Here is a 22,775-nt window from a genome sequence, read left to right as displayed (position 1 = left end):
ACTTTTGACATTCCGAACATCAAACCATAACCATTTTTCCAAATTAATTTCTACAATGGCCAAATCTCTTAATAATTGCGAACCTTTTCAAACCCAAAAGAACCAACACTTTACGTAACTTAGCAAAATATATTAGAATTGTTTCCAATAAGCTCCAAATAAAAATTTAATTTGTAACATTTGCGCTTTTTCAATTAATTATAATATATCTTTGTATATGTATTATAAATGATGTCGATGTCTCTTTGTACATCAGTTCATATACATGTTGATCACTGGATTGTCTGGTCCAGAGTCGAATATTTACAGACCGCCGTCATATTCCTTGAATATTGCTGACTGCGGCGTAAAACTAAACTCACTCACTCAGTCTTTGTACATCATTCCTATCTTGGTATATATTGTATTCATTTGCATTTATGTGTCTCCCCGTTGGTGGGTTTTCGAGAAAATAAAGAAAGATGAATGCATGGTGCACAAATATGGGGTTTTCAGACTTTTGAACCCGATAAAAAATACATTTATCGGCATGTGAGAAGTTCCTTTATGTTAACATTACAACACCAAACTGTATGGTGTGTGGGGAACGTGGAAAACACCCACTCTATATAAACTCTCACCTTCGTTGCATAACATATTGGTTCAAAATACTGAAAATGCATGAACAGCATCTACCCAAAAACCTTATAAAAATATAACTTAAGATATCTGCTATTTTCGTATGGATGTAGATATGTGTGGCTTTTCCAAAGTGTTCGTAAAGAGTGGCTGTATACAGATCCTTTAAAACAATTATCGAAACTGAGAGATATTTATCAAACATTATTCACAAGAAACTTAGAAATACAGTTATTACATATAAATTTGGTCTGACGGATGTAATGATCAATACTGGCCGTAAACAATCACTGGCCAAGCATCTAAGATTTTGCCCTGTACGGCGGATATCGAAGACGACTACCATCTATTATTTATATGTGATGCATATACCGATTTAAGAAAGGAGTATATTCCACAGAAATATTTGGGTCGTCCTACTTTAGGGAAACACTTGTCATATTTTTATCATCCCAAGACGAATATGTACGTTTATGTAAAATTAGCCCTGTATCTGCCTATCTGAGCTGACACTATAGCACCAGACTAGTACAAGCAGATACACGGACGTATATATCGCTAAGTAAGTGATCTTGAAGGTGACGTCAAGCCCCCATTTCCCCTCACCTCACACACTTCACAGTTTTGTTGGCAACTAGCGTATAACGAGAGAGTTATCGCCCTTTGCACAAACGCATCTTATATTGATACAGGCGGACATATAATCTCTTTTTGAACGCTGAACGATGCAACAGTTTCGTGTTCCGAGGGAAGTTACACAGGAGTCACTGAGGTATTTCTTCTTCTTCTTCTTCTTCTTCTTCTTCTTCTTCTTCTTCTTCACCACCACCACCAGACCAGAGATGATCGTACTGTACGTTTAGTTCATCTCTCTCAGTATGCGGCCCTACCCCTATAGCCTGTTGTTTTACACTCTCCGTTATAACCAGATATGTATCGTTGGAAGCTTCTTTGTTATTTGTTGGTTTCTTTCACATTTCACGATGTTAGGGTTAACGTATTGTTTCAATCGACATGTAATGGTAGGACATGCACTCGTATTGACACATACACAAACACGTTCACTCGGTGTTACGTTATTGCATTAGTATTCAACGGCATGTATAACCTAATCGGTGTCAGCCCACATGGCCTAAAACTATTCAACTAGCTAGGTAAAGTTCAATAGGCTATGTGGGCATTCATGCCTCACTGGTTTTATGGGATTAGGGTGGATTATTCCTGGACTGGTCTATTATTAGAACATACAGAACTTTAAAAACTACTTTAAAAACCGAACCCTACCTCAATCTCCCACGTTTCAAGCGTTCCATACTTGCCTCGTTACGCTGTGGCTCTTTAAAACTAGAAGTGGAAACGGGCCGTTACAGTACCCCTCCTACCCCACTTGATCTGAGAATATGTAAATACTGTTGCCATTCATGTGTTGAGGACGAAAAACATTTTCTTTTACAGTGTCCTTTTTATGAGGACATACGTCTTACTGTATTACCTAATATATTCAGTAACACACCTTTTACCTGTAATACTTTAGATTTTAAATTTAATTTTTTGTTATCTTCTACTGCTTTCTTATCTAACTTAGGTTTAATGTGTTTTAAGATGTTTTATCGTCGTAAATGTTTTAAGAATATTTCAACTAATTCTATCTAGTCATTAATTTATTAAATATTTTTACAATTTTATGTACCTTATATATACATTGTACTGTACGGTTATTTTATCTTATTGAAATAAGTTATATTTTACAGTTTTATACCGTGTCTCTTCGGCCTATTGAGGCCCTGCATAATCTATTTTATCTTTGTATATGTATTGTGTGTATACCTTGTAATTTTATGCGTGACACGTTAATAAACAATTCATTCATTCATTCATTCATTCATTCATTCATTATTGACCACAGGATGGGTGAATCATAAGAATCAACAAAGCTCAAATATCCATATTAAGCAACTATTGAAATAAGCACCCACGAATCTTCACACCCCTGACCACAGCATTACCAGAAGCCTTCTCAAAGCCTATCTAGTAAACAGTCCTGCTCACTGCGATATGTTCCATGTGTTAGTAAACAGTCCTAGTCGCTGAGAGATGTTTCATGGGTTGATAAACAGTCCTGCTCACTGCGATATGTTTCATGTGTTGATAAACAGTCCTGCTCACTGCGATAAGTTCCATGTGTTGATAAACAGTCCTGCTCACTGCGATAAGTTTCATGTGTTAGTAAACAGTCCTGCTCACTGCGATAAGTTTCATGTGTTGATAAACAGTCCTGCTCACTGCGATAAGTTCCATGTGTTAGTAAACAGTCCTGCTCACTGCGATATGTTTCATGTGTTGATAAACAGTCCTGCTCACTGCGATATGTTTCATGTGTTGATAAACAGTCCTGCTCACTGCGATATGTTTCATGTGTTGATAAACAGTCCTGCTCACTGCGATAAGTTCCATGTGTTGATAAACAGTCCTGCTCACTGCGATATGTTTCAGGGGTTGATAAACAGTCCTGCTCACTGCGATATGTTCCATGTGTTAGTAAACAGTCCTAGTCACTGCGATAAGTTTCATGTGTTGATAAACAGTCCTGCTCACTGCGATAAGTTCCATGTGTTGATAAACAGTCCTGCTCACTGCGATATGTTTCAGGGGTTGATAAACAGTCCTGCTCACTGCGATATGTTTCAGGGGTTGATAAACAGTCCTGCTCACTGCGATATGTTTCATGTGTTGATAAACAGTCCTGCTCACTGCGATAAGTTCCATGTGTTGATAAACATTCCTGCTCACTGCGATATGTTTCAGGGGTTGATAAACAGTCCTGCTCACTGCGATATGTTCCATGTGTTAGTAAACAGTCCTAGTCACTGCGATAAGTTTCATGTGTTGATAAACAGTCCTGCTCACTGCGATAAGTTCCATGTGTTGATAAACAGTCCTGCTCACTGCGATATGTTTCAGGGGTTGATAAACAGTCCTGCTCACTGCGATATGTTTCAGGGGTTGATAAACAGTCCTGCTCACTGCGATAAGTTCCATGTGTTGATAAACAGTCCTGCTCACTGCGATAAGTTCCATGTGTTGATAAACAGTCCTGCTCACTGCGATAAGTTCCATGTGTTGATAAACAGTCCTGCTCACTGCGATATGTTTCAGGGGTTGATAAACAGTCCTGCTCACTGCGATATGTTCCATGTGTTAGTAAACAGTCCTAGTCACTGCGATAAGTTTCATGTGTTGATAAACAGTCCTGCTCACTGCGATAAGTTCCATGTGTTGATAAACAGTCCTGCTCACTGCGATATGTTTCAGGGTTGATAAACAGTCCTGCTCACTGCGATATGTTTCAGGGTTGATAAACAGTCCTGCTCACTGCGATATGTTTCATGTGTTGATAAACAGTCCTGCTCACTGCGATAAGTTCCATGTGTTGATAAACATTCCTGCTCACTGCGATATGTTTCAGGGGTTGATAAACAGTCCTGCTCACTGCGATATGTTCCATGTGTTAGTAAACAGTCCTAGTCACTGCGATAAGTTTCATGTGTTGATAAACAGTCCTGCTCACTGCGATAAGTTCCATGTGTTGATAAACAGTCCTGCTCACTGCGATATGTTTCAGGGGTTGATAAACAGTCCTGCTCACTGCGATATGTTTCAGGGGTTGATAAACAGTCCTGCTCACTGCGATAAGTTCCATGTGTTGATAAACAGTCCTGCTCACTGCGATAAGTTCCATGTGTTGATAAACAGTCCTGCTCACTGCGATAAGTTTCATGTGTTGATAAACAGTGCTAGTCGCTGAGAGATGTTTCATGTGTTGATAAACGTGTTCCAGTCACTGAGAGATGTTCCATGTGTTGGTAAACGTGTTCCCGTCACTGAGAGATGTTCCATGTGTTGGTAAACGTGTTCCAGTCACTGAGAGATGTTCCATGTGTTGGTAAACGTGTTCCAGTCACTGAGAGATGTTCCATGTGTTGGTAAACGTGTTCCAGTCACTGAGAGATGTTCCATGTGTTGGTAAACGTGTTCCCGTCCCTGAGAGATGTTCCATGTGTTGGTAAACGTGTTCCAGTCACTGAGAGATGTTCCATGTGTTGGTAAACGTGTTCCAGTCACTGAGAGATGTTCCATGTGTTGGTAAACGTGTTCCCGTCACTGAGAGATGTTCCATGTGTTGGTAAACGTGTTCCCGTCGCTGAGAGATGTTCCATGTGTTGGTAAACGTGTTCCCGTCACTGAGAGATGTTCCATGTGTTGGTAAACGTGTTTCCGTCGCTGAGAGATGTTCCATGTGTTGGTAAACGTGTTCCAGTCACTGAGAGATGTTCCATGTGTTGGTAAACGTGTTTCCGTCACTGAGAGATGTTCCATGTGTTGGTAAACGTGTTCCCGTCACTGAGAGATGTTCCATGTGTTGATAAACGTGTTCCAGTCACTGAGAGATGTTCCATGTGTTGGTAAACGTGTTCCCGTCACTGAGAGATGTTCCATGTGTTGGTAAACGTGTTCCCGTCACTGAGAGATGTTTCATGTGTTGGTAAACGTGTTCCCGTCACTGAGAGATGTTCCATGTGTTGGTAAACGTGTTCCAGTCACTGAGAGATGTTCCATGTGTTGGTAAACGTGTTCCCGTCACTGAGAGATGTTCCATGTGTTGGTAAACGTGTTCCAGTCACTGAGAGATGTTCCATGTGTTGGTAAACGTGTTCCCGTCGCTGACAGATGTTCCATGTGTTGGTAAACGTGTTCCCGTCACTGAGAGATGTTCCATGTGTTGGTAAACGTGTTCCCGTCACTGAGAGATGTTCCATGTGTTGGTAAACGTGTTTCCGTCGCTGAGAGATGTTCCATGTGTTGGTAAACGTGTTCCAGTCACTGAGAGATGTTCCATGTGTTGGTAAACGTGTTTCCGTCACTGAGAGATGTTCCATGTGTTGGTAAACGTGTTCCCGTCACTGAGAGATGTTCCATGTGTTGATAAACGTGTTCCAGTCACTGAGAGATGTTCCATGTGTTGGTAAACGTGTTCCCGTCACTGAGAGATGTTCCATGTGTTGGTAAACGTGTTCCCGTCACTGAGAGATGTTTCATGTGTTGGTAAACGTGTTCCCGTCACTGAGAGATGTTCCATGTGTTGGTAAACGTGTTCCAGTCGCTGAGAGATGTTCCATGTGTTGGTAAACGTGTTCCCGTCACTGAGAGATGTTCCATGTGTTGGTAAACGTGTTCCAGTCACTGAGAGATGTTCCATGTGTTGGTAAACGTGTGTTCCCGTCGCTGACAGATGTTCCATGTGTTGGTAAACGTGTTCCCGTCACTGAGAGATGTTCCATGTGTTGGTAAACGTGTTCCCGTCACTGAGAGATGTTCCATGTGTTGGTAAACGTGTTCCAGTCACTGAGAGATGTTCCATGTGTTGGTAAACGTGTTCCAGTCACTGAGAGATGTTCCATGTGTTGGTAAACGTGTTCCCGTCACTGAGAGATGTTCCATGTGTTGGTAAACGTGTTCCCGTCACTGAGAGATGTTCCATGTGTTGGTAAACGTGTTCCCGTCACTGAGAGATGTTCCATGTGTTGGTAAACGTGTTCCCGTCACTGAGAGATGTTCCATGTGTTGGTAAACGTGTTCCCGTCACTGAGAGATGTTCCATGTGTTGGTAAACGTGTTTCCGTCGCTGAGAGATGTTCCATGTGTTGGTAAACGTGTTCCAGTCACTGAGAGATGTTCCATGTGTTGGTAAACGTGTTCCCGTCACTGAGAGATGTTCCATGTGTTTGTAAACGTGTTCCCGTCACTGAGAGATGTTCCATGTGTTGGTAAACGTGTTCCAGTCACTGAGAGATGTTCCATGTGTTGGTAAACGTGTTCCAGTGACTGAGAGATGTTCCATGTGTTGGTAAACGTGTTCCCGTCACTGAGAGATGTTCCATGTGTTGGTAAACGTGTTCCAGTGACTGAGAGATGTTCCATGTGGGGATGAGTGTGTTCTGGTCGCAGAAATGTTTCATGTGAAGCGTGCAACTTTACGTCGTGATCCATTGAGACAAAGGAAGACCAGACATTGTACTTGCTTGTGGGAATCGAACACAGACTTTTCGGCATCCGGTCACATCTCTCCTTGTGAAATACCCACTTAAAAGATAGATGATGCAGAAACATCAGTATTTTTCGTCCGTGGGTACTTCACAACCATATGTAAACTGACTGAATTACCGTGAGTAGTTTTGTAAAGACATCATCCACTCTGTCACAATGCTAAATGTTTCCTAGAGTTGTCTGTGGCTGTCGCGTTAGTTGCCTCTGTGTGCCCACCCACCCTGTACCGGAAATAAACACGACCATTGATTGAAGGAGGGGCCACAGGTGGGTACAGTCAGGTAACTCGCCTGTCTGGACTGTCGATACCTGGAAGAGATTTATACGGTCTGTAATGAACAGTATCGTTACAAGCTTAAGCCACAAATGAGTGTCTTTGCGAGACACGTCACGATTGTGTTTGCTTTCGTGCCCGGGTTTTAAAGCAGGTTGGCAATGGATGTCAGTGATTATGTAATACGGTTGTACGGTGACAAATATACCATTCAAAAAAGTAGGGGATATTCCATTTTGCGAGCATACCAATAGTCAATGCCAATGAAAAAAGTAATATATGTCCATACAGATGAAACATTTCCAAAGGAATGGAATAAATTGTCACATTTTCCCTTAATTTCTCTTCATCATCTGTTTTATCAATCTTGTAAATCCAATATCCCCTACTTTTTTTGAATGGTATGTAAACTCTGTAAACACCTACCTCGGGGCAGTAGCATACAACATCCAGACATCTGTAAACACCTTCCTCGGGGCAGTAGCATACAACATCCAGACATCTGTAAACACCTTCCTCGGGGCAGTAGCATACAACATTCAGACATCTGTAAACACCTTCCTCGGGGCAGTAGCATACAACATTCAGACATCTGTAAACACCTTCCTCGGGGCAGTAGCATACAACATCCAGACATCTGTAAACACCTACCTCGGGGCAGTAGCATACAACATCCAGACATCTGTAAACACCTTCCTCGGGGCAGTAGCATACAACATCCAGACATCTGTAAACACCTTCCTCGGGGCAGTAGCATACAACATCCAGACATCTGTAAACACCTTCCTCGGGGCAGTAGCATACAACATTCAGACATCTGTAAACACCTTCCTCGGGGCAGTAGCATACAACATCCAGACATCTGTAAACACCTTCCTCGGGGCAGTAGCATACAACATTCAGACATCTGTAAACACCTTCCTCGGGGCAGTAGCATACAACATTCAGACATCTGTAAACACCTTCCTCGGGGCAGTAGCATACAACATCCAGACATCTGTAAACACCTTCCTCGGGGCAGTAGCATACAACATCCAGACATCTGTAAACACCTTCCTCGGGGCAGTAGCATACAACATTCAGACATCTGTAAACACCTTCCTCGGGGCAGTAGCATACAACATCCAGACATCTGTAAACACCTTCCTCGGGGCAGTAGCATACAACATCCAGACATCTGTAAACACCTTCCTCGGGGCAGTAGCATACAACATTCAGACATCTGTAAACACCTTCCTCGGGGCAGTAGCATACAACATCCAGACATCTGTAAACACCTTCCTCGGGGCAGTAGCATACAACATCCAGACATCTGTAAACACCTTCCTCGGGGCAGTAGCATACAACATCCAGACATCTGTAAACACCTTCCTCGGGGCAGTAGCATACAACATCCAGACATCTGTAAACACCTTCCTCGGGGCAGTAGCATACAACATCCAGACATCTGTAAACACCTTCCTCGGGGCAGTAGCATACAACATCCAGACATCTGTAAACACCTTCCTCGGGGCAGTAGCATACAACATTCAGACATCTGTAAACACCTACCTCGGGGCAGTAGCATACAACATTCAGACATATGCGATGGTTTCACCAGGTTCTGATGAGGAATTTTTCATTGTATACCTCATATTACACTTACTATGTCGGTAAACATACACAGCCCTAACAGACCGCATCCCTGGTCTAGTGGATACAGCCTCTGCCTGGATGAGTCTGATGTTCGATCCCCGATGCTTCATACCAAAACATGGTACTTGTTGTTAGCCTGCCTGGCGCTAGATATTAAGGGGACAAAACAAGGACGGGTTGGAGTCAGTACACGTGCTGTGACTGGGGTATTCATGTTAAACTACAACATGGTGTTTCGGTGTGTTAGCATTATAAAACCGGTTACCGGACTAGAACAGGCAGACACAATATACATCTACATACACATGCATGTGGCAATACAAATGCAATAATCTTGAACACGACGTTCAACGTCATCTCACCTACATTCCAAACATAGTAAACGTCACTTCTTCAAGAAAACTTTTGGGAATGGCAATCCGTGTGTACGTTATTAATAAAATGTCAAAGTCTGCACTCCAACGTTGAACGAGAGGTGCAGTTTAAAACAATACCACATATATATATTTCATGACATCACCATATACGGATCTATATCGGTTTGGTGCATAGCATGTTAAACAGGCACGCCTTTATTATTTCATTGAAAATGTTGTTAACATGATTTAAAATACTTCAGTATTATGGAAGTCAAACTGTCCCACCTGTAGCGTCTCACTGACGTAATGTATTGACCGGTGCAGTGTCAGTTCCGATGTATCGTGTTGTTACATGGAAGGCTGGGTGTCGTGGTATGCATTGCTTGGGGCAACTTGTTATATCACTGGAGGCTAATGTTCCAGCTTCAGTAATGAATGGGTTGTTCATGCAAGCTTTCAAGCGGTCATACATGATGTATTGTTCTTGTGTTAAGGGATTAAATACAAAGGTAATGTTATACAAGGCGTTATGGTGAACACGGGTTGTTGGTGTACCATTGTCACGACAGGATGGTCCATGGTAATCATGTGCAATGGGAGGTAACTGTGAAGGGAACGCGTGGTCAACGCCCAGCTTTAAAATAGCACACATTAATGAATGAACGAACGAACGAACAAACGAACGAACGAACAGTATGGCATAGGGCAACTGTACGGAACTGATTTAGACAGTTCTGTATTGTCATGGCTTTTCTTTTTTGAAACATAACCTCCCTGACAATACACCTTTATACCACACCTTGTTGTCTACAATTTGTAGTCGCTGACATAATAGGGATGGTATTTGCTGTGTCATAAATAGGGAAAGAATGGGGCCCAATTAATTCTGCTCTCTTGCAAGACGATTCCTGTATTGGAGATCAAAATTGCATATTGTTTACTTTGTGAACTTTATATCATGAACTCCGATCGTGTGTAATAAGTCAACACAAACATTTATCTCAGCTCATGTAAGTTTTATTCATGTATAAATCACTTCATATGTACAGGTAACTACACCCAGCGGCGAACTAGTCTTCATATAACTTGACACGAAATCGTAAATATACCTCAATTCCGTTTCCAAGAGCATCAGTGATTAGTATTTTAGTGAACACTTTCTGCTCATTCTCCCACGCTCCGTTTTCTTGGGGCGAAGCAAATTATACTAATTTCTTCGATTATATGCTTTGAGGAAAACACTAAGTTGGCATCACCATATCGTGAAGAGCCACCATGTCCATATCAACAGGTCAGTGATTGGGTGATTGTAGTATACTTCCTGTCTGATTGTAGTATACTTCCTGTCTGATTGTAGTATACTTCCTGTCTGATTGGTATACGGACGCTCCAACATTAATGTTTGTCAATCATGATGGCGATCCCGACTGTGGTGTAAAGTGAGATACGAAAACAGACAGTATGGTGGAACTCTTAGTAAAGACAACAGTGCAGTCACTCTGGCTTTTGGAACCGTTACAAGTGCCACTGAAAGTCGTTTCTGGGATCAGTGGGATCTCTGTGCATGATTGCCTTAGAGGACAAATAACACTTCTATATCAATATAAACTGTCATTTTGGCGTCGGGCTATCCAAGGCATTTTGGCAGTGGACTGATCAGGGTAACTGATCCGGTCAGTGCTATATATATTAGAATAAGAAAGATAAGAAAATAAAAAAGAAATATAATAACCTGACACGTAGTTGACTTTTTATAAATAATTGTAAGAATGATAATGTTTACGAATACTGTGTTCATCGGGACTTGAGACATTCGGAAATCTCTCATTCTGGGTGAATATTTACTATACTTGTGATGTTCAGAATTCAGTTTCGAGATGTTTTGAAAGGTCGTGTTGTATATAACATTTCTTGTGTTGTTGTTTAGGCATGGTTTCACGAAGACCAATGGTCTCTACGGGGGAAACGCTTGCTAAGCATACTCAGATCCTAACACGACAGTGACGTGAAGACCCTTGAATAGATAAGGCTCTGGTATCCCAGCCGCAAAAAGCGAGTTAGTAAGTAAAATATAACGCCACTTTTGACACTATTCCAGTAATACTTAGGAAAAACACGATGAATTGAAATCAAACCTTGCAGTCAAGTTGACGCACTACGTTCTAGGCTCCCGCTCCACGGTTAGTGAGCTGCAATGGTGACTTACTGTGACAATCTTAGTCTGTCTGGGCGTTATGTTTTGCCAAAAAGCTTCCGGATAAAGACGGTTTAGCTATAGATAAATTATTTACATTCAACATCTAAAAATAAATTTGCACATTTAAAGACATTTGTGCACTTGTTTGAATTCAAGGCAAGCATCGTTATATCACAGGCATGAAGGCAAAGCATACATCATAGTCGGACTTACATCATCTAACGCTGAACGTGATGAGTAACGGTACAATGCCATATCTATACATATATATAATACATACATCATTATGACGTGTTGGATGTTTGGATAATTGACACGCAGCGAGTGGAGTTAGTTTAACATCGCTGTGAAATGTATTTCATTTATGGAAGGTCGATGTGAGAACATCTCTAAGTGATGCAGAAACACACGAGCATGGGTGTATCCTGGAATCCTAGAAACCTAGATACATTGCCTGGGTCTCATGTGCCGAAGGATTCAACTCTGCACAAAGAGTTGTAATGGAAGGTACTTGTTATTTTGGAAGCGTCACTTATACAGGCGTACCGGCAACGTAGTTCTGGTGGAATAATGTCCATGACGTTCTCTGTAGGCACTGGCCCTGTATTGTCGCATCATACACGACGACAAAACCATTTGATGTAACCCCGTCGATGTTGCTGTCGTGGTAGCCACACACGTGTCGTCACTGAACCCGTCAGGACATTGTAGACGCATCAGACACATGCTGTGATGGCAGGACTCTTCTCATTGTGAGAACCTGTCTCACGTCATCAGTCCGGATATAACGCTATCTATCATATCACCGTCATTAGGGTACATGTTACAACTAGGAATAGTTTGCTTGCTCCACGGGGAGAGCGGACACACAATAACATAACATGTGCCACTCCGGGGCTTGAATCCGGAAGGCAGATATGTAGTTTCACCATCTTCCATTATGATGAAATATATGAAAAAAGAGTCACGCAGAATGTGTCCGTCTTGCAACTGTCACTTCCACAATCAGTTTTGATATTCCTGAACGTCAAGATCATTTCTGAAAGCTGCCTCATGCGAAATTCTCGAAAGTTTCAGTTGCCACAGCAACCTACTGTCACCATGAGGCGCCCGAGGATGACGTCATCAACGAATCCATTGAACCACACTTCCAAATTCGTCCATTCATTCTTTGCATGGAATGGATGTAATTTCCGTTGTTGCCATGGAAACCAGGATTAATGTTATTGTTGTTGGAATTGTCTCTATAATCCAACATTTGGCCGTTGTTGGACATGACCTTGGTAGTAAATGCTTTGACAACACGTGCACTGAGATACGCCTGAAACAGAGAGCACCAGTGGTCAGATGTTGTATTGAATTGTAGTGGAAAAAATGTTCATACCAATTTGTGAGTAATATTATATGCAATAAAGTGTAAGAGGAAAACAGCCCAAGCATATCATCAGTCAAAAGCTATCAAAGTACACAAAACTCGGTATACAATCGATAATCGCGCTAATTGCAGTCGTCCTGGTATATGACAAGAGTGAAAATTCATCCTCTTCCCCTTTGAACGATCAATAAGCAATGTATTGGTAAATGTTGAACGTACACATATTCATGTCCTGCATTCAGTTGTGAAGAGTAACGTCTTCAATAAACGATCATTTTACGGGAAAATGCCTGTTCTCGTAATGGTCCCGCAATACGAAAAAGGTTTAATATACATCTTTAAAGATTGAACAAACCAAGAGATCTGCAGAACCCAATGTTTACTCTTGAGCTATGAAAGTTTTGCCCCTTTTTATTTGAAAGCTGCACAGTGTATAATTTGACATTTTAATAGGCAAGTGCAAAGTGAAGGTGTCTATGGTTCTGGCTGGGGGTGAGGGAGCACACCCATATGATGTCGTCTCAGCTGTACCCCCTACAGCTCTGTTACCTCACCTGTTTCTTCAGCTTGACCCCCTTCAACTTGTGCTTCATGTGGTAGAAGATGATGGAGTCGAGGTAGGGGTAGGGCTGCCGTCCCAAGTAGAAGAGGCGCTCTATCTCAAGGATGCGGTGATGCACCACCTGATTGTGCCGCCTGCAATACATGAGTGAGTGAGTGAGTGAGTGAGTGAGGGCAGTGGACATGGACGGATTGGGGTGTGGGCTTTGTCCTGCTTTGAAAAATATTTCGCGAACTTTCCGAACGACGGCGACAGGACTCAATTATATACATGTACAGATGTACCCTGGTTCTCACCTACTAGCTTATTTTGTTTGTTTCTGAAAGGCGAACCACCCCTGCCATAAAGCTGACGAACTCATATAATCGTCTCCAGACCAGAATTTCAACTGGTTGACACCATGAACACATGTGTACAGAAATGGGACACGATGACATGCATCTACCGAGTCAGCCAGTGTGGCCACCCAATCACCTTTTGTCGCATCTTACTACATCAGTAGGTAATTACAGTTCTGACGTGGATCTTGGCAAGGGGCTAACTGTACAAAGACAAAAGCTGCACCGGTTAGACAGGGATAACGGCAATGCGGTTGGTGCACCTCAGGCACTAACAACATACAGTCTTTGTGGTGCACTTTCGTGACGCCCATTGTTATACGCTGTGAGAGATTATGAAGTGGGTGTTCCCAGCATGAATGCTGTAGGTAAGGCCTGCTCACATAAGGCGGGACAGTTGAGAGAGATGGACACATCTAGCTTCAAACAATATTTCAGTTCGTCCACGGCTTGTCAGCTCGATGTGGAAGGAATGATATTCAAGTGTAGGCCGCTTAAAACTTTGGTGAATCCTCTAATAAATGTTTTGTGCTGACAAACTTACAATAAGGACGAATTTGGGATTCGAACCCACCGTCATAGGGTTCTGTCACGCCCAAAGGACACAACCTTGCATGGCCAGTTGAAGCTGATACATGAACATAGATCTCACACACACTCATGACTGCAGTAATTGTAGAAAGAACTCCATGCACATGGCAGTGAAACTGTAGGACACAGCCACGTATAATTACGACTCACCTGACCGACAGGTATATGCGGTCGGACTGGAAGTCCTTGTACAACAGGTACGTCCCTGGGGACGCCTCTCTCATCACGTCCTCGGCGTCCTCCATGCTGAACAGGACTGGGTACGTCCTGAAAGGAACAAACATTGCTATATGGCTTTGCTGTATATTTTTAACAACCACCAGTTAACGGTAGGGGTAAATAAATTAATGTATAAAACACGATTCTGTGGAGTAGATTGTATCAACAGTGACAACGCAGTTGATGGAGACACATGTATATGTGAATGCACCAATTGTTCCAGGTGGGTCACTTACCTATGAAAGTGATAATATGACAGTTAAGAGAATGTAGACCGAATGGGTTACATCGCTGTCGTTTTTGTTTTTATAATTAGGTGCCTGTCTCTGAAAGTGTGAGTCAAATTCCCGAATGGGACTCAATCCCCTCAAATACTTGAATCTGCACTCTAGAAAGTGTAATCTCAACTACATATGTTTCATATGGCCTCCTAACATATTACAGACGGGAATTTGCTATAAACCATCAACGCGAGGAGAAAACCAACACCGATTATACACCAACAATAGATTCAGTGGGCGTAAAATACTGAAAGGCGATGGAAATGAAGGGACCATTGAAAATCAGTGATGACACTTGGTGTGAAGACATGGTATACCACACGTATAGACAAATACTGGAGATAAAGGCCACTTTATCGAAGGATATTGTGTTTGTTTAATTCATTTTCCTGACCAAAACACTTGTTTATGAAAGGATTTTGTTACATTTATTGGCGTGCAGTCGTGCTAACTCAAACTTGTAAGCCACATGTATAGAGAACACATGGTCAATGAGGAGACAAAGAACAGTATATTCAACTGTCACAACTCCCGTTTTCTGAGCGGAGCTAAGCTATGCATGTGTATATGTTTGTTCCTTGACCATTGTCCACCTGTCGCGAAGGTTATCTGAAGGTCAGAGAAGATCAAGAGGTCAGATAAGCGGGTAATCTTTGTGACGGTGGACAAATAGATTGTGTGGACAGAAAACTGACCAGATGGCATCCGTCAACAATCTATTGGCAAAGGCCCTATATGACCATGGACTAACATTTACACAAGTGTCCCCCTATCTGACCATCTAGGACAAGTTATAATACATCCCCAGTAATTGCCATATACCGATATGATGTGATTGACAACCCAGGTGTTGTCAGTCTGTATTGTATTGAGTTTTCAATACAATGGAATCTAGAACACCAAACTGTGGCTTAATTACGTCTGTTACAATATCGGTCCAAACTAGCGGTCCTGATTGTATTGTGTGTACCTATCACCTTGTCACATCTGCCCATTATGAGTAAAAGAGATGTTTTCAACATACGTCAATCAATAAATCTATTAATATCGTCAATGCAGGGAAATAACTGTTGTAACATTTAAAAAGTCACTTCGATGTTTCAGCAATCTGGGTCACTGTGTAAATAGAATGAGTTGAATGAGAGTTATTATAAGTTGAATCATGTCAATAATGCTTATTTATGAAGAAACTATTTTTTATCTATTTAAAAATAAAGTGTTTGTCATTTTTTACACTGTTGGGACTTTTTCCGCAGTGTGCAGACCTTTTGTTCTGTGGGATTTAGTCCTATGGGATTGTTTCCGGTTGGGATTCCGTCCTACCCTCTGAGAATCGGACTAAATTGCAAGCAAAGCTTGCACTCGCTGTGATACTATCAAAAGATTTTGTTTTCAGTGTGACAGAATTTTATAAAATGTCGTAACAATGTCGATACAACATCAGCATCTACGTTTTGTAGATAGATAGTGTTAGTTTGTAGATAGATAGTGTTAGTTTGTAGATAGATAGTGTTAGTTTGTAGATAGATAGGTAGGTAGTAGATAGATAGTGTTAGTTTGTAGATAGATAGTGTTAGTTTGTAGATAGATAGTGTTAGTTTGTAGATAGATAGTGTTAGTTTGTAGATAGATAGTGTTAGTTTGTAGATAGATAGTGTTAGTTTGTAGATAGATAGTGTTAGTTTGTAGATAGATAGTGTTAGTTTGTAGATAGATAGTGTTAGTTTGTAGATAGATAGTGTTAGTTTGTAGATAGATAGTGTTGGTTTGTAGATAGATAGTGTTAGTTTGCGTCATCAGTGTGACAAGACGCAACGTATGTACTTACAAACAAAGGAAATGAATGTTAGACTCTCGTCAATGTTGTACCTAGGGTATAAACAGAAGTTATGTGACGACAGACACTGTAATGTTAGTCTCGACATCGTATTCCTTATATGCTAATGGTAATTCTTCTAAAAATAGGACGTATTGCTACTGAAATGTCTCTGTGGAATCAGTACTTCTCACACGATATCCATATATGTTGTTTTTTCAAACACTACAATTATGTCATACCAAATTGCTAGTTTTTATACCAGTTGTAATATTTGTCTAAATATTTTCTAACTTTTCCCATCTCTATAACTAGGAACTGTAAGAATAGTGTACCTGATGTTCCTCTGACCTATCTGTATACAGGTATAGTTGGTACAGATTATCGTTGGCATGACAATGACATGAGATGCGTGCCTTGCTACTTCCGCGGATATTACACGGTGTTTACGTTGCAGTGGATGAAAGAGACACAAGACAGACTTGGCCTCTGACTCAGATATGTAACAATATTGACAAAAAACAAACCTGGATTCTGAAAGCACAAAGGTTGTATTGTCAAAACACGCAATTGATTATATTCGTAATGTAGTAATAAAACACATTATGTATATTGAAAGATATTATTAGTTAGGTGTAGTTGTTTTCGGACCTGATATTGGTCAGGTTAAACACATCTGAGGCCTCATATTGTCAACAGAATCTTTGTATGGGGGAGAGGTCCATGCGAATCGTTGTATCGTCATCTTGTTGAGGAAGTTGACGGAATTCGGATGGAGACAATATCGTTTATGGAGCGATTGAGTTTTGTGTCTGAAGCACCTTTAGCAGCATACCAGCCATATTGCGCCCAGGATACACAGAATGCTATTCACGCAGGGTACCATATGCGGAAACCATTGTATTAGTCACCATGACTGACCACCAAAGTATTACACCACGGCCAGGGATTACCTTATTATTTAACGCTAATGGGAAACACAATATAAATATTTATGTCACCTGCCTTAGAACAATAACAATCCCCAAAGTGTTGTGTATAATTATTGTGACTGAGTAAGTGGGTAGATTCTAACCTTGTTCTAACAACGTCAGGTGCGACAATGCCGGAAGTGAAGCAGGTCATCACAGCAAGCGTTTGGCTTGCTTACGTATCGGTCGGTGTTGTCGGTTGGAAGGCACATGCTTACCATTTCCTCAAACAAACGCCCCCCCACGGGTTTTCAATTATTCTTCCATCCACATGTATTACCACAGTTTTGACTTTTACTCCCTTGCAAGATAGATAATCTGTAGTCTCTGGGATTGATGTTTTACACAGCGTGGTGGAAACGCTACCTCGGGAACGTTGCTAAGAACTACATGTATATCTAGTGCTAAGAAAGTAATGACCAGGGCAAACCAGGGACTCGAACCAAGGACTCGAACCAGCGAACACAGGATCCCGAAATGATGACAGGCAACTTTACAAATACAGCCGCGGCAACCTTAATGGCTGAACCAGCTGTGTCAGTAAAGGCAGAAGAGGACATTTAGTTTTATTAACCAACAACATAGGTATTTTATTAACATAAATGTATGAGTACAAACCACGTTTTACCATGACAGCATATTGGCTTGTCTAGTTATCAACAGATGTCACAGTGTGTTCAATAAGAACCAGCATCTGTTGTGGGGGCAGTGTCTACTTGGGAAGTGATCGATGTAGCAAACATTCTATGTATCCATGTTATCATCATAATGATACAGACTACGGACTTTAAAATGAGAACCTTGCATTAATGATATTTAACACAATCCACTAACCTCGTTAACGACTGTGTCGACTATTAAATTTGGAAGAAGAATAGTGAGTGGTTAAATTCACATTATTCCAAACTTTAATTTTTATACAGCTCGTTATACATTTTATCTCCCTTACGCTGCAATTATAAGGTGTGTCTATTGGTCATGTAACACTGGGTTATTCAGAGCCAATGATATGAATATTGTGAGTATTTAACTAAGCGACTTATTGTCTAGGTCGTCGTTAAATCAGAAATAGGATCTGAATGTCGATCCTCAACACCAGAAAATTACCTTTCTATACCACCTGCCCAAACAGATTCCATAGTGTGTAAATGGTAAATAGCGATAATAAAGTATACTACTTCATGGATAACTTCTTGTTTAGTGCATAGAGCGACGTTTCGGTGTAAATGTTTTAACTTTTAGTTTGTAAACTGTTCAAGAATCTACACCGAAATGTCGCTCTATGTATGGAAGAAGTTGTTATCCATGACTCACCAACTTCAACAATGCCGATCAAACAATTAGGAAAACAGCAGTGAAACATATATGAACTAATCACTGAAAATCATTGAGCAGTGTCTAACGGATGAAACAAAAAGCCCGCTTCTTGTGATCAATACTCATTATTTCATTGTGTCATTTGTGAGATGTGTTGTAGAAAACAACTGATTTTCAGTTTTCAGAAAATAAATCACTTTTTGACGATGCATAACTGGGCACAGAGTACATAATTTACACAAGAATCAATAATCTTGATTTTTCTTGCCGTTTTCTTTCCTTTGTAGACAATAACTGATCATTCAGTTAGTGAAAGAAGGTGCGTCAAAAGTTCTGAAATGCATCAGTTCTTCTGGTACATCTGTTTTCATCATTAGTTGAACACCACTTTGTACCACTTTGTTCGATGAAAGGCAGAATACACATGATGTGCCTACAATGCAGGACCATTTCACAAATACCTTCATACCGAACACGCTTACAACCAACTGTTTTGCCGCGGCCACTTTTAGCTATTTACTGTTATACCGAACTAAAATCGGTGGGAGTTCGTAATAATCTTTGTTATCACAAGTATCATGTCAATACATTACTGGTCTATGAAGCTGTATCTGAATAATAACATAACAGATGTTGAATCTTGACTATTTGTGACCGCCATAAGGCGTATGTATTGTTGGACCGAAGGTCGAATTACATAATTCTTTGTCATGTATTTCTTTCGATTGTCTATAAGGATGGACATATAAAGGTGAAAAGAGACAAATAAAGGTGAAAAAAGACAGATTTACCATAACTTCTGGCTTAAAATATGTAGATAATCTTTCAAAATAGTTTGTAATTATCCCCTTCCGAAGTACATGTTGGGTAATCTAACGGTGACCAGCTGATGTAGAAATGATAATGACAGCGTTGTCAGCGCCAACATAGGTGTGTCCTTTGCATCATGGAAATAGTATCGCCGTCAAAACGAAAATCTGATTATCTCTTTGTCAGACTGAAGTGTTTCATCAACACAACACATGATTACTGCTTGTACGTCAAACCCAGCTACAGCAACCGGTACCGTTTACCATAATAACATAGCCATCGGCGAAAGATAATTGATCAGAAAAACGCTTTGATAATTTTAACTCATTTATACAAACAGACGGGTATTCCCGACACATACATGTATATACAGGAACTGTGGCAAGTGTTATGGTTCGTGGAGATAAAGTTAATCAAATGTTGCTGCTTACTTCAAGAGAACCGTGTGTGTTTTTCAGCGTTTACTGGTTAGAATGACACGTACAAGAAGTTGGTGTTCAACCCTTCTCCCAGTGCCCACTGTACAGCCGATGACAATGTGGGTTGTCATGCGTGGCTTGGTTCAGGGTATTATTAATCTGGGTATAGAACAAGCTGCTGTTCAGCTGTGTGGGAAGGTATATTATATGATCTGAGTATTAGCAACAACAAACAATAAAGGCACACCCTAATGGTAAGTTACTGTAACAAGGCTTTGTGGATTCAAAGCAACGATTGCACGCGTACAGTTGTAGAAGTGTAAACCGACTTTGTCTTTCAAACCAGTGGGTGTTACTGGTTAAGTGTGAAATCTTTTCTGCTATGGTTTGCGCATTTCATCCCCGTGGGCACCAAGTGGGACCTACCCTTTATTTATGTACACGAGGCAGAATTTCTGCGAAATCAATAGTTAGGAATATGGCCAGGTTAAACTTCAGATTCAGGTGTATCGATGATCTGGTACCGCTCGATAATCGTCAAACAGCCAATTCCCTTCAGTGATTTACCTCACATGAGCTAAAAGGGAGCAATCTCCCGTCTCAACTGTTCCATCCATTTATAAAGGTTCAGGGTGACAAAACACTCTCCACAGGAGTCGTACTTTACTTGGTCAAATGTTCCTCCTTGATCAGGGACACAAGACTTAAGGCAGAGGCAAATCTTTCCAATAGTTGGAGGACACTTCCAAAAATGAAATGTCTGATGTACTGCCTTATATTGATATTATTGATGTAAACAGTTGACTAGCCTTTGCATGTGTTTGTAAAGGGCACGGGTGGGACAGGCTTTGGTCACCCTTCTGCGGACACCTGGTGTCATCACAATCTGATAGCTTTCATAAGTAGGTGTTGTTGATATAGTCTGAATCGTACTATGGACTCTGATTTTAGCTGAGATTTCTGTGTTAATGGAAGGTTAGGTCGTCATTACTGACTTCTCACCTGTGTCTTTCTTCTCAGTTTATTTATTGTCATTAAGATTATGGTTAGCCAAGGGAGTATAAGGATAATTACCAGCGTTTTATGTATTACCTGAGGACGACCAGGGGTACAGAGAACATTAGGCGTATAGTCAAATGAGGATGGCTATTGGTACATAGGGTATATGATCAATTGGGGATGGCTGGGGGTCAAATGGGGGTCAAATGAGGACTTCATGATGGTAGTGAACAGTGTTAACAACTGGATGCCAACACTGCAAGTAACAGTTGCTGTCCCGTTCATGACTCCAGCCTAAGGTTCATGGTTTCACCACAGTTTCACCACAGTTACACCACTGTTGAATCACTGTTTAACTCAACTCTTACCCCTTTCTCTTGGGAAATCGGCCTTCATAATACCCGTATCGATAAGTAATATTTCACCTTGTCTAAGCAACAATCGTGTCAGTCAACCAGTTAACAACACACGCTATTAACGACCTTGGGTGGCGGATCTAATTACGTGGACAGAGTAACTGCCAATATACCTGCCCTCTCCAGGTATACTGAACTGGAATCATGACGAAGTAGATATGCGTTGCTGTCGTCGTGGATGAGAGCTGTAATGGCTCCACGCCCAGGTGATCAACAACAGATGCACAGCTGTGATACAGCTTCCGTCACTCCCTGTATATATTGATCGGAACACGTGCACGGACTAGTTAGAAGCCTGTTACCTGCAATCTGCTGGTTGAGATTGGATTTCTATGTTCTGCCAACAATAGAGTCTATTTATGCTACTCCCAGTCAGAAGTAAGCAATACGGATTTGACACATTTTGACCGATATCTCGGCCGGATTGGACTTGACATAATCCCAACCCCTGGCTTATACAGACACTTGTCACATGACACGAGGTATATATAGCCAGCAGTTAATCCGGTGTATTTTATCCACTGGGGGATAAAACTTACTGATATGGTACTTCGGCTAAAAAATGGTTTAAATATAAATGCCAAACAACGGAGAGAGAGAGAGAGAGAGAGAGAGAGAGAGAGAGAGAGAGAGAGAGAGAGAGAGAGAGAGAGAGAGAGAGAGAGAGAGAGTTGAGGTGTTTCTTCACGTGATTAATAGTGTTTTGTGTCCAGATAGTACTATGTGTAAACATCTAAAATGAAGGATCAGGGAGTCCAATGAAAACATGGACATTGTGATAGGCAGAAAGCGGAGGATGTCACACAGACGAAAAGAACAGACAGACGGTGTTATAATGAACAAGGACTGGCATATCGAGGTGATAATTTGTAAGTTAATCATTAAGGACACACAACAACATGACGGTAAACAACATAGTGTTATTGTTTACCTGATTTCCTGCGCTGCCGCGGTTTTGTCGGTGACGGTGAAGGAGGATCTAGCTACGCATCCCCCCATGAGAGTTGATCATTGTAGCCACCAGGTGTTTTGGAAGTACTTCACGGCAGACTATCTGCCTGGGAATATACAAGGACCCGCTTCTTGACAACAATCTCGATGAAACACTTCTGAAACAGCCCAGTCGGAACACCCTATGTCTCCGTTACTCCAGCCTCATGTGAATAACAAGGCAGTGACGTCATACTGCATGTAAGAGGAACACACCTTTAATCAGTGTTGTCAATACCTGACTTGCATACACCACACATCATGGTAATCAATAGACCGTAGCGGAACGTAGGTTGTGCTTGCTAACAACAATCCCATGGTGGAATCACTCCCTATAAGCTGCCCTCCGTGTTACTGTGTGACAAGCCAGGTGTGTTGTATGAACTGGCAGACACTGTTTCCTGGTCAGCGGTGATGGCAGGCGACCGGACCAGCTGGAAGGCGACGGGATTGTGAAGTGATCGATATGCTGGCGAGTCCGAG

At 41.3% G+C, this 22,775-nt stretch overlaps 1 protein-coding gene across 1 annotated transcript; it reads right to left on the bottom strand.

Moving 5' to 3' along the window:
* Window positions 1–9,992: 9,992 nt before the first annotated feature.
* Window positions 9,993–22,738, bottom strand: LOC124280299. The gene is made up of 4 exons (XM_046716206.1): window positions 22,234–22,738; window positions 14,205–14,321; window positions 13,118–13,259; window positions 9,993–12,509 (listed from the first exon to the last, which is right to left on the bottom strand). Exons 1-4 carry the CDS (start codon window positions 22,299–22,301, stop codon window positions 12,285–12,287), a joined length of 552 nt encoding a protein of 183 aa, XP_046572162.1. The 5' UTR covers window positions 22,302–22,738; the 3' UTR covers window positions 9,993–12,284.
* Window positions 22,739–22,775: the final 37 nt, after the last annotated feature.

This window comes from Haliotis rubra, unplaced genomic scaffold (genome assembly GCF_003918875.1).
Source record: "Haliotis rubra isolate DU_JTF1 unplaced genomic scaffold, ASM391887v1 Scf264, whole genome shotgun sequence".
Classification (NCBI taxonomy): Eukaryota; Metazoa; Mollusca; class Gastropoda; order Lepetellida; family Haliotidae; genus Haliotis; species Haliotis rubra.
Note: the sequence above shows the minus strand (reverse complement) of the source record. Positions and strands in the feature narration are given on the sequence as shown.

Coding starts and splice junctions, on each gene's coding strand:
- LOC124280299 (XM_046716206.1), bottom strand. CDS start 22,301: ATGGGGGGATGCGTAGCTAGATCCTCCTTCACCGTCACCGACAAAACC. Junction 13,260..14,204: donor CGCATATACCTGTCGGTCAG/GTGAGTCGTAAT, acceptor CATGTATTGCAG/GCGGCACAATCAGGTGGTGC. Junction 12,510..13,117: donor GGGTCAAGCTGAAGAAACAG/GTGAGGTAACAG, acceptor TCTCTGTTTCAG/GCGTATCTCAGTGCACGTGT.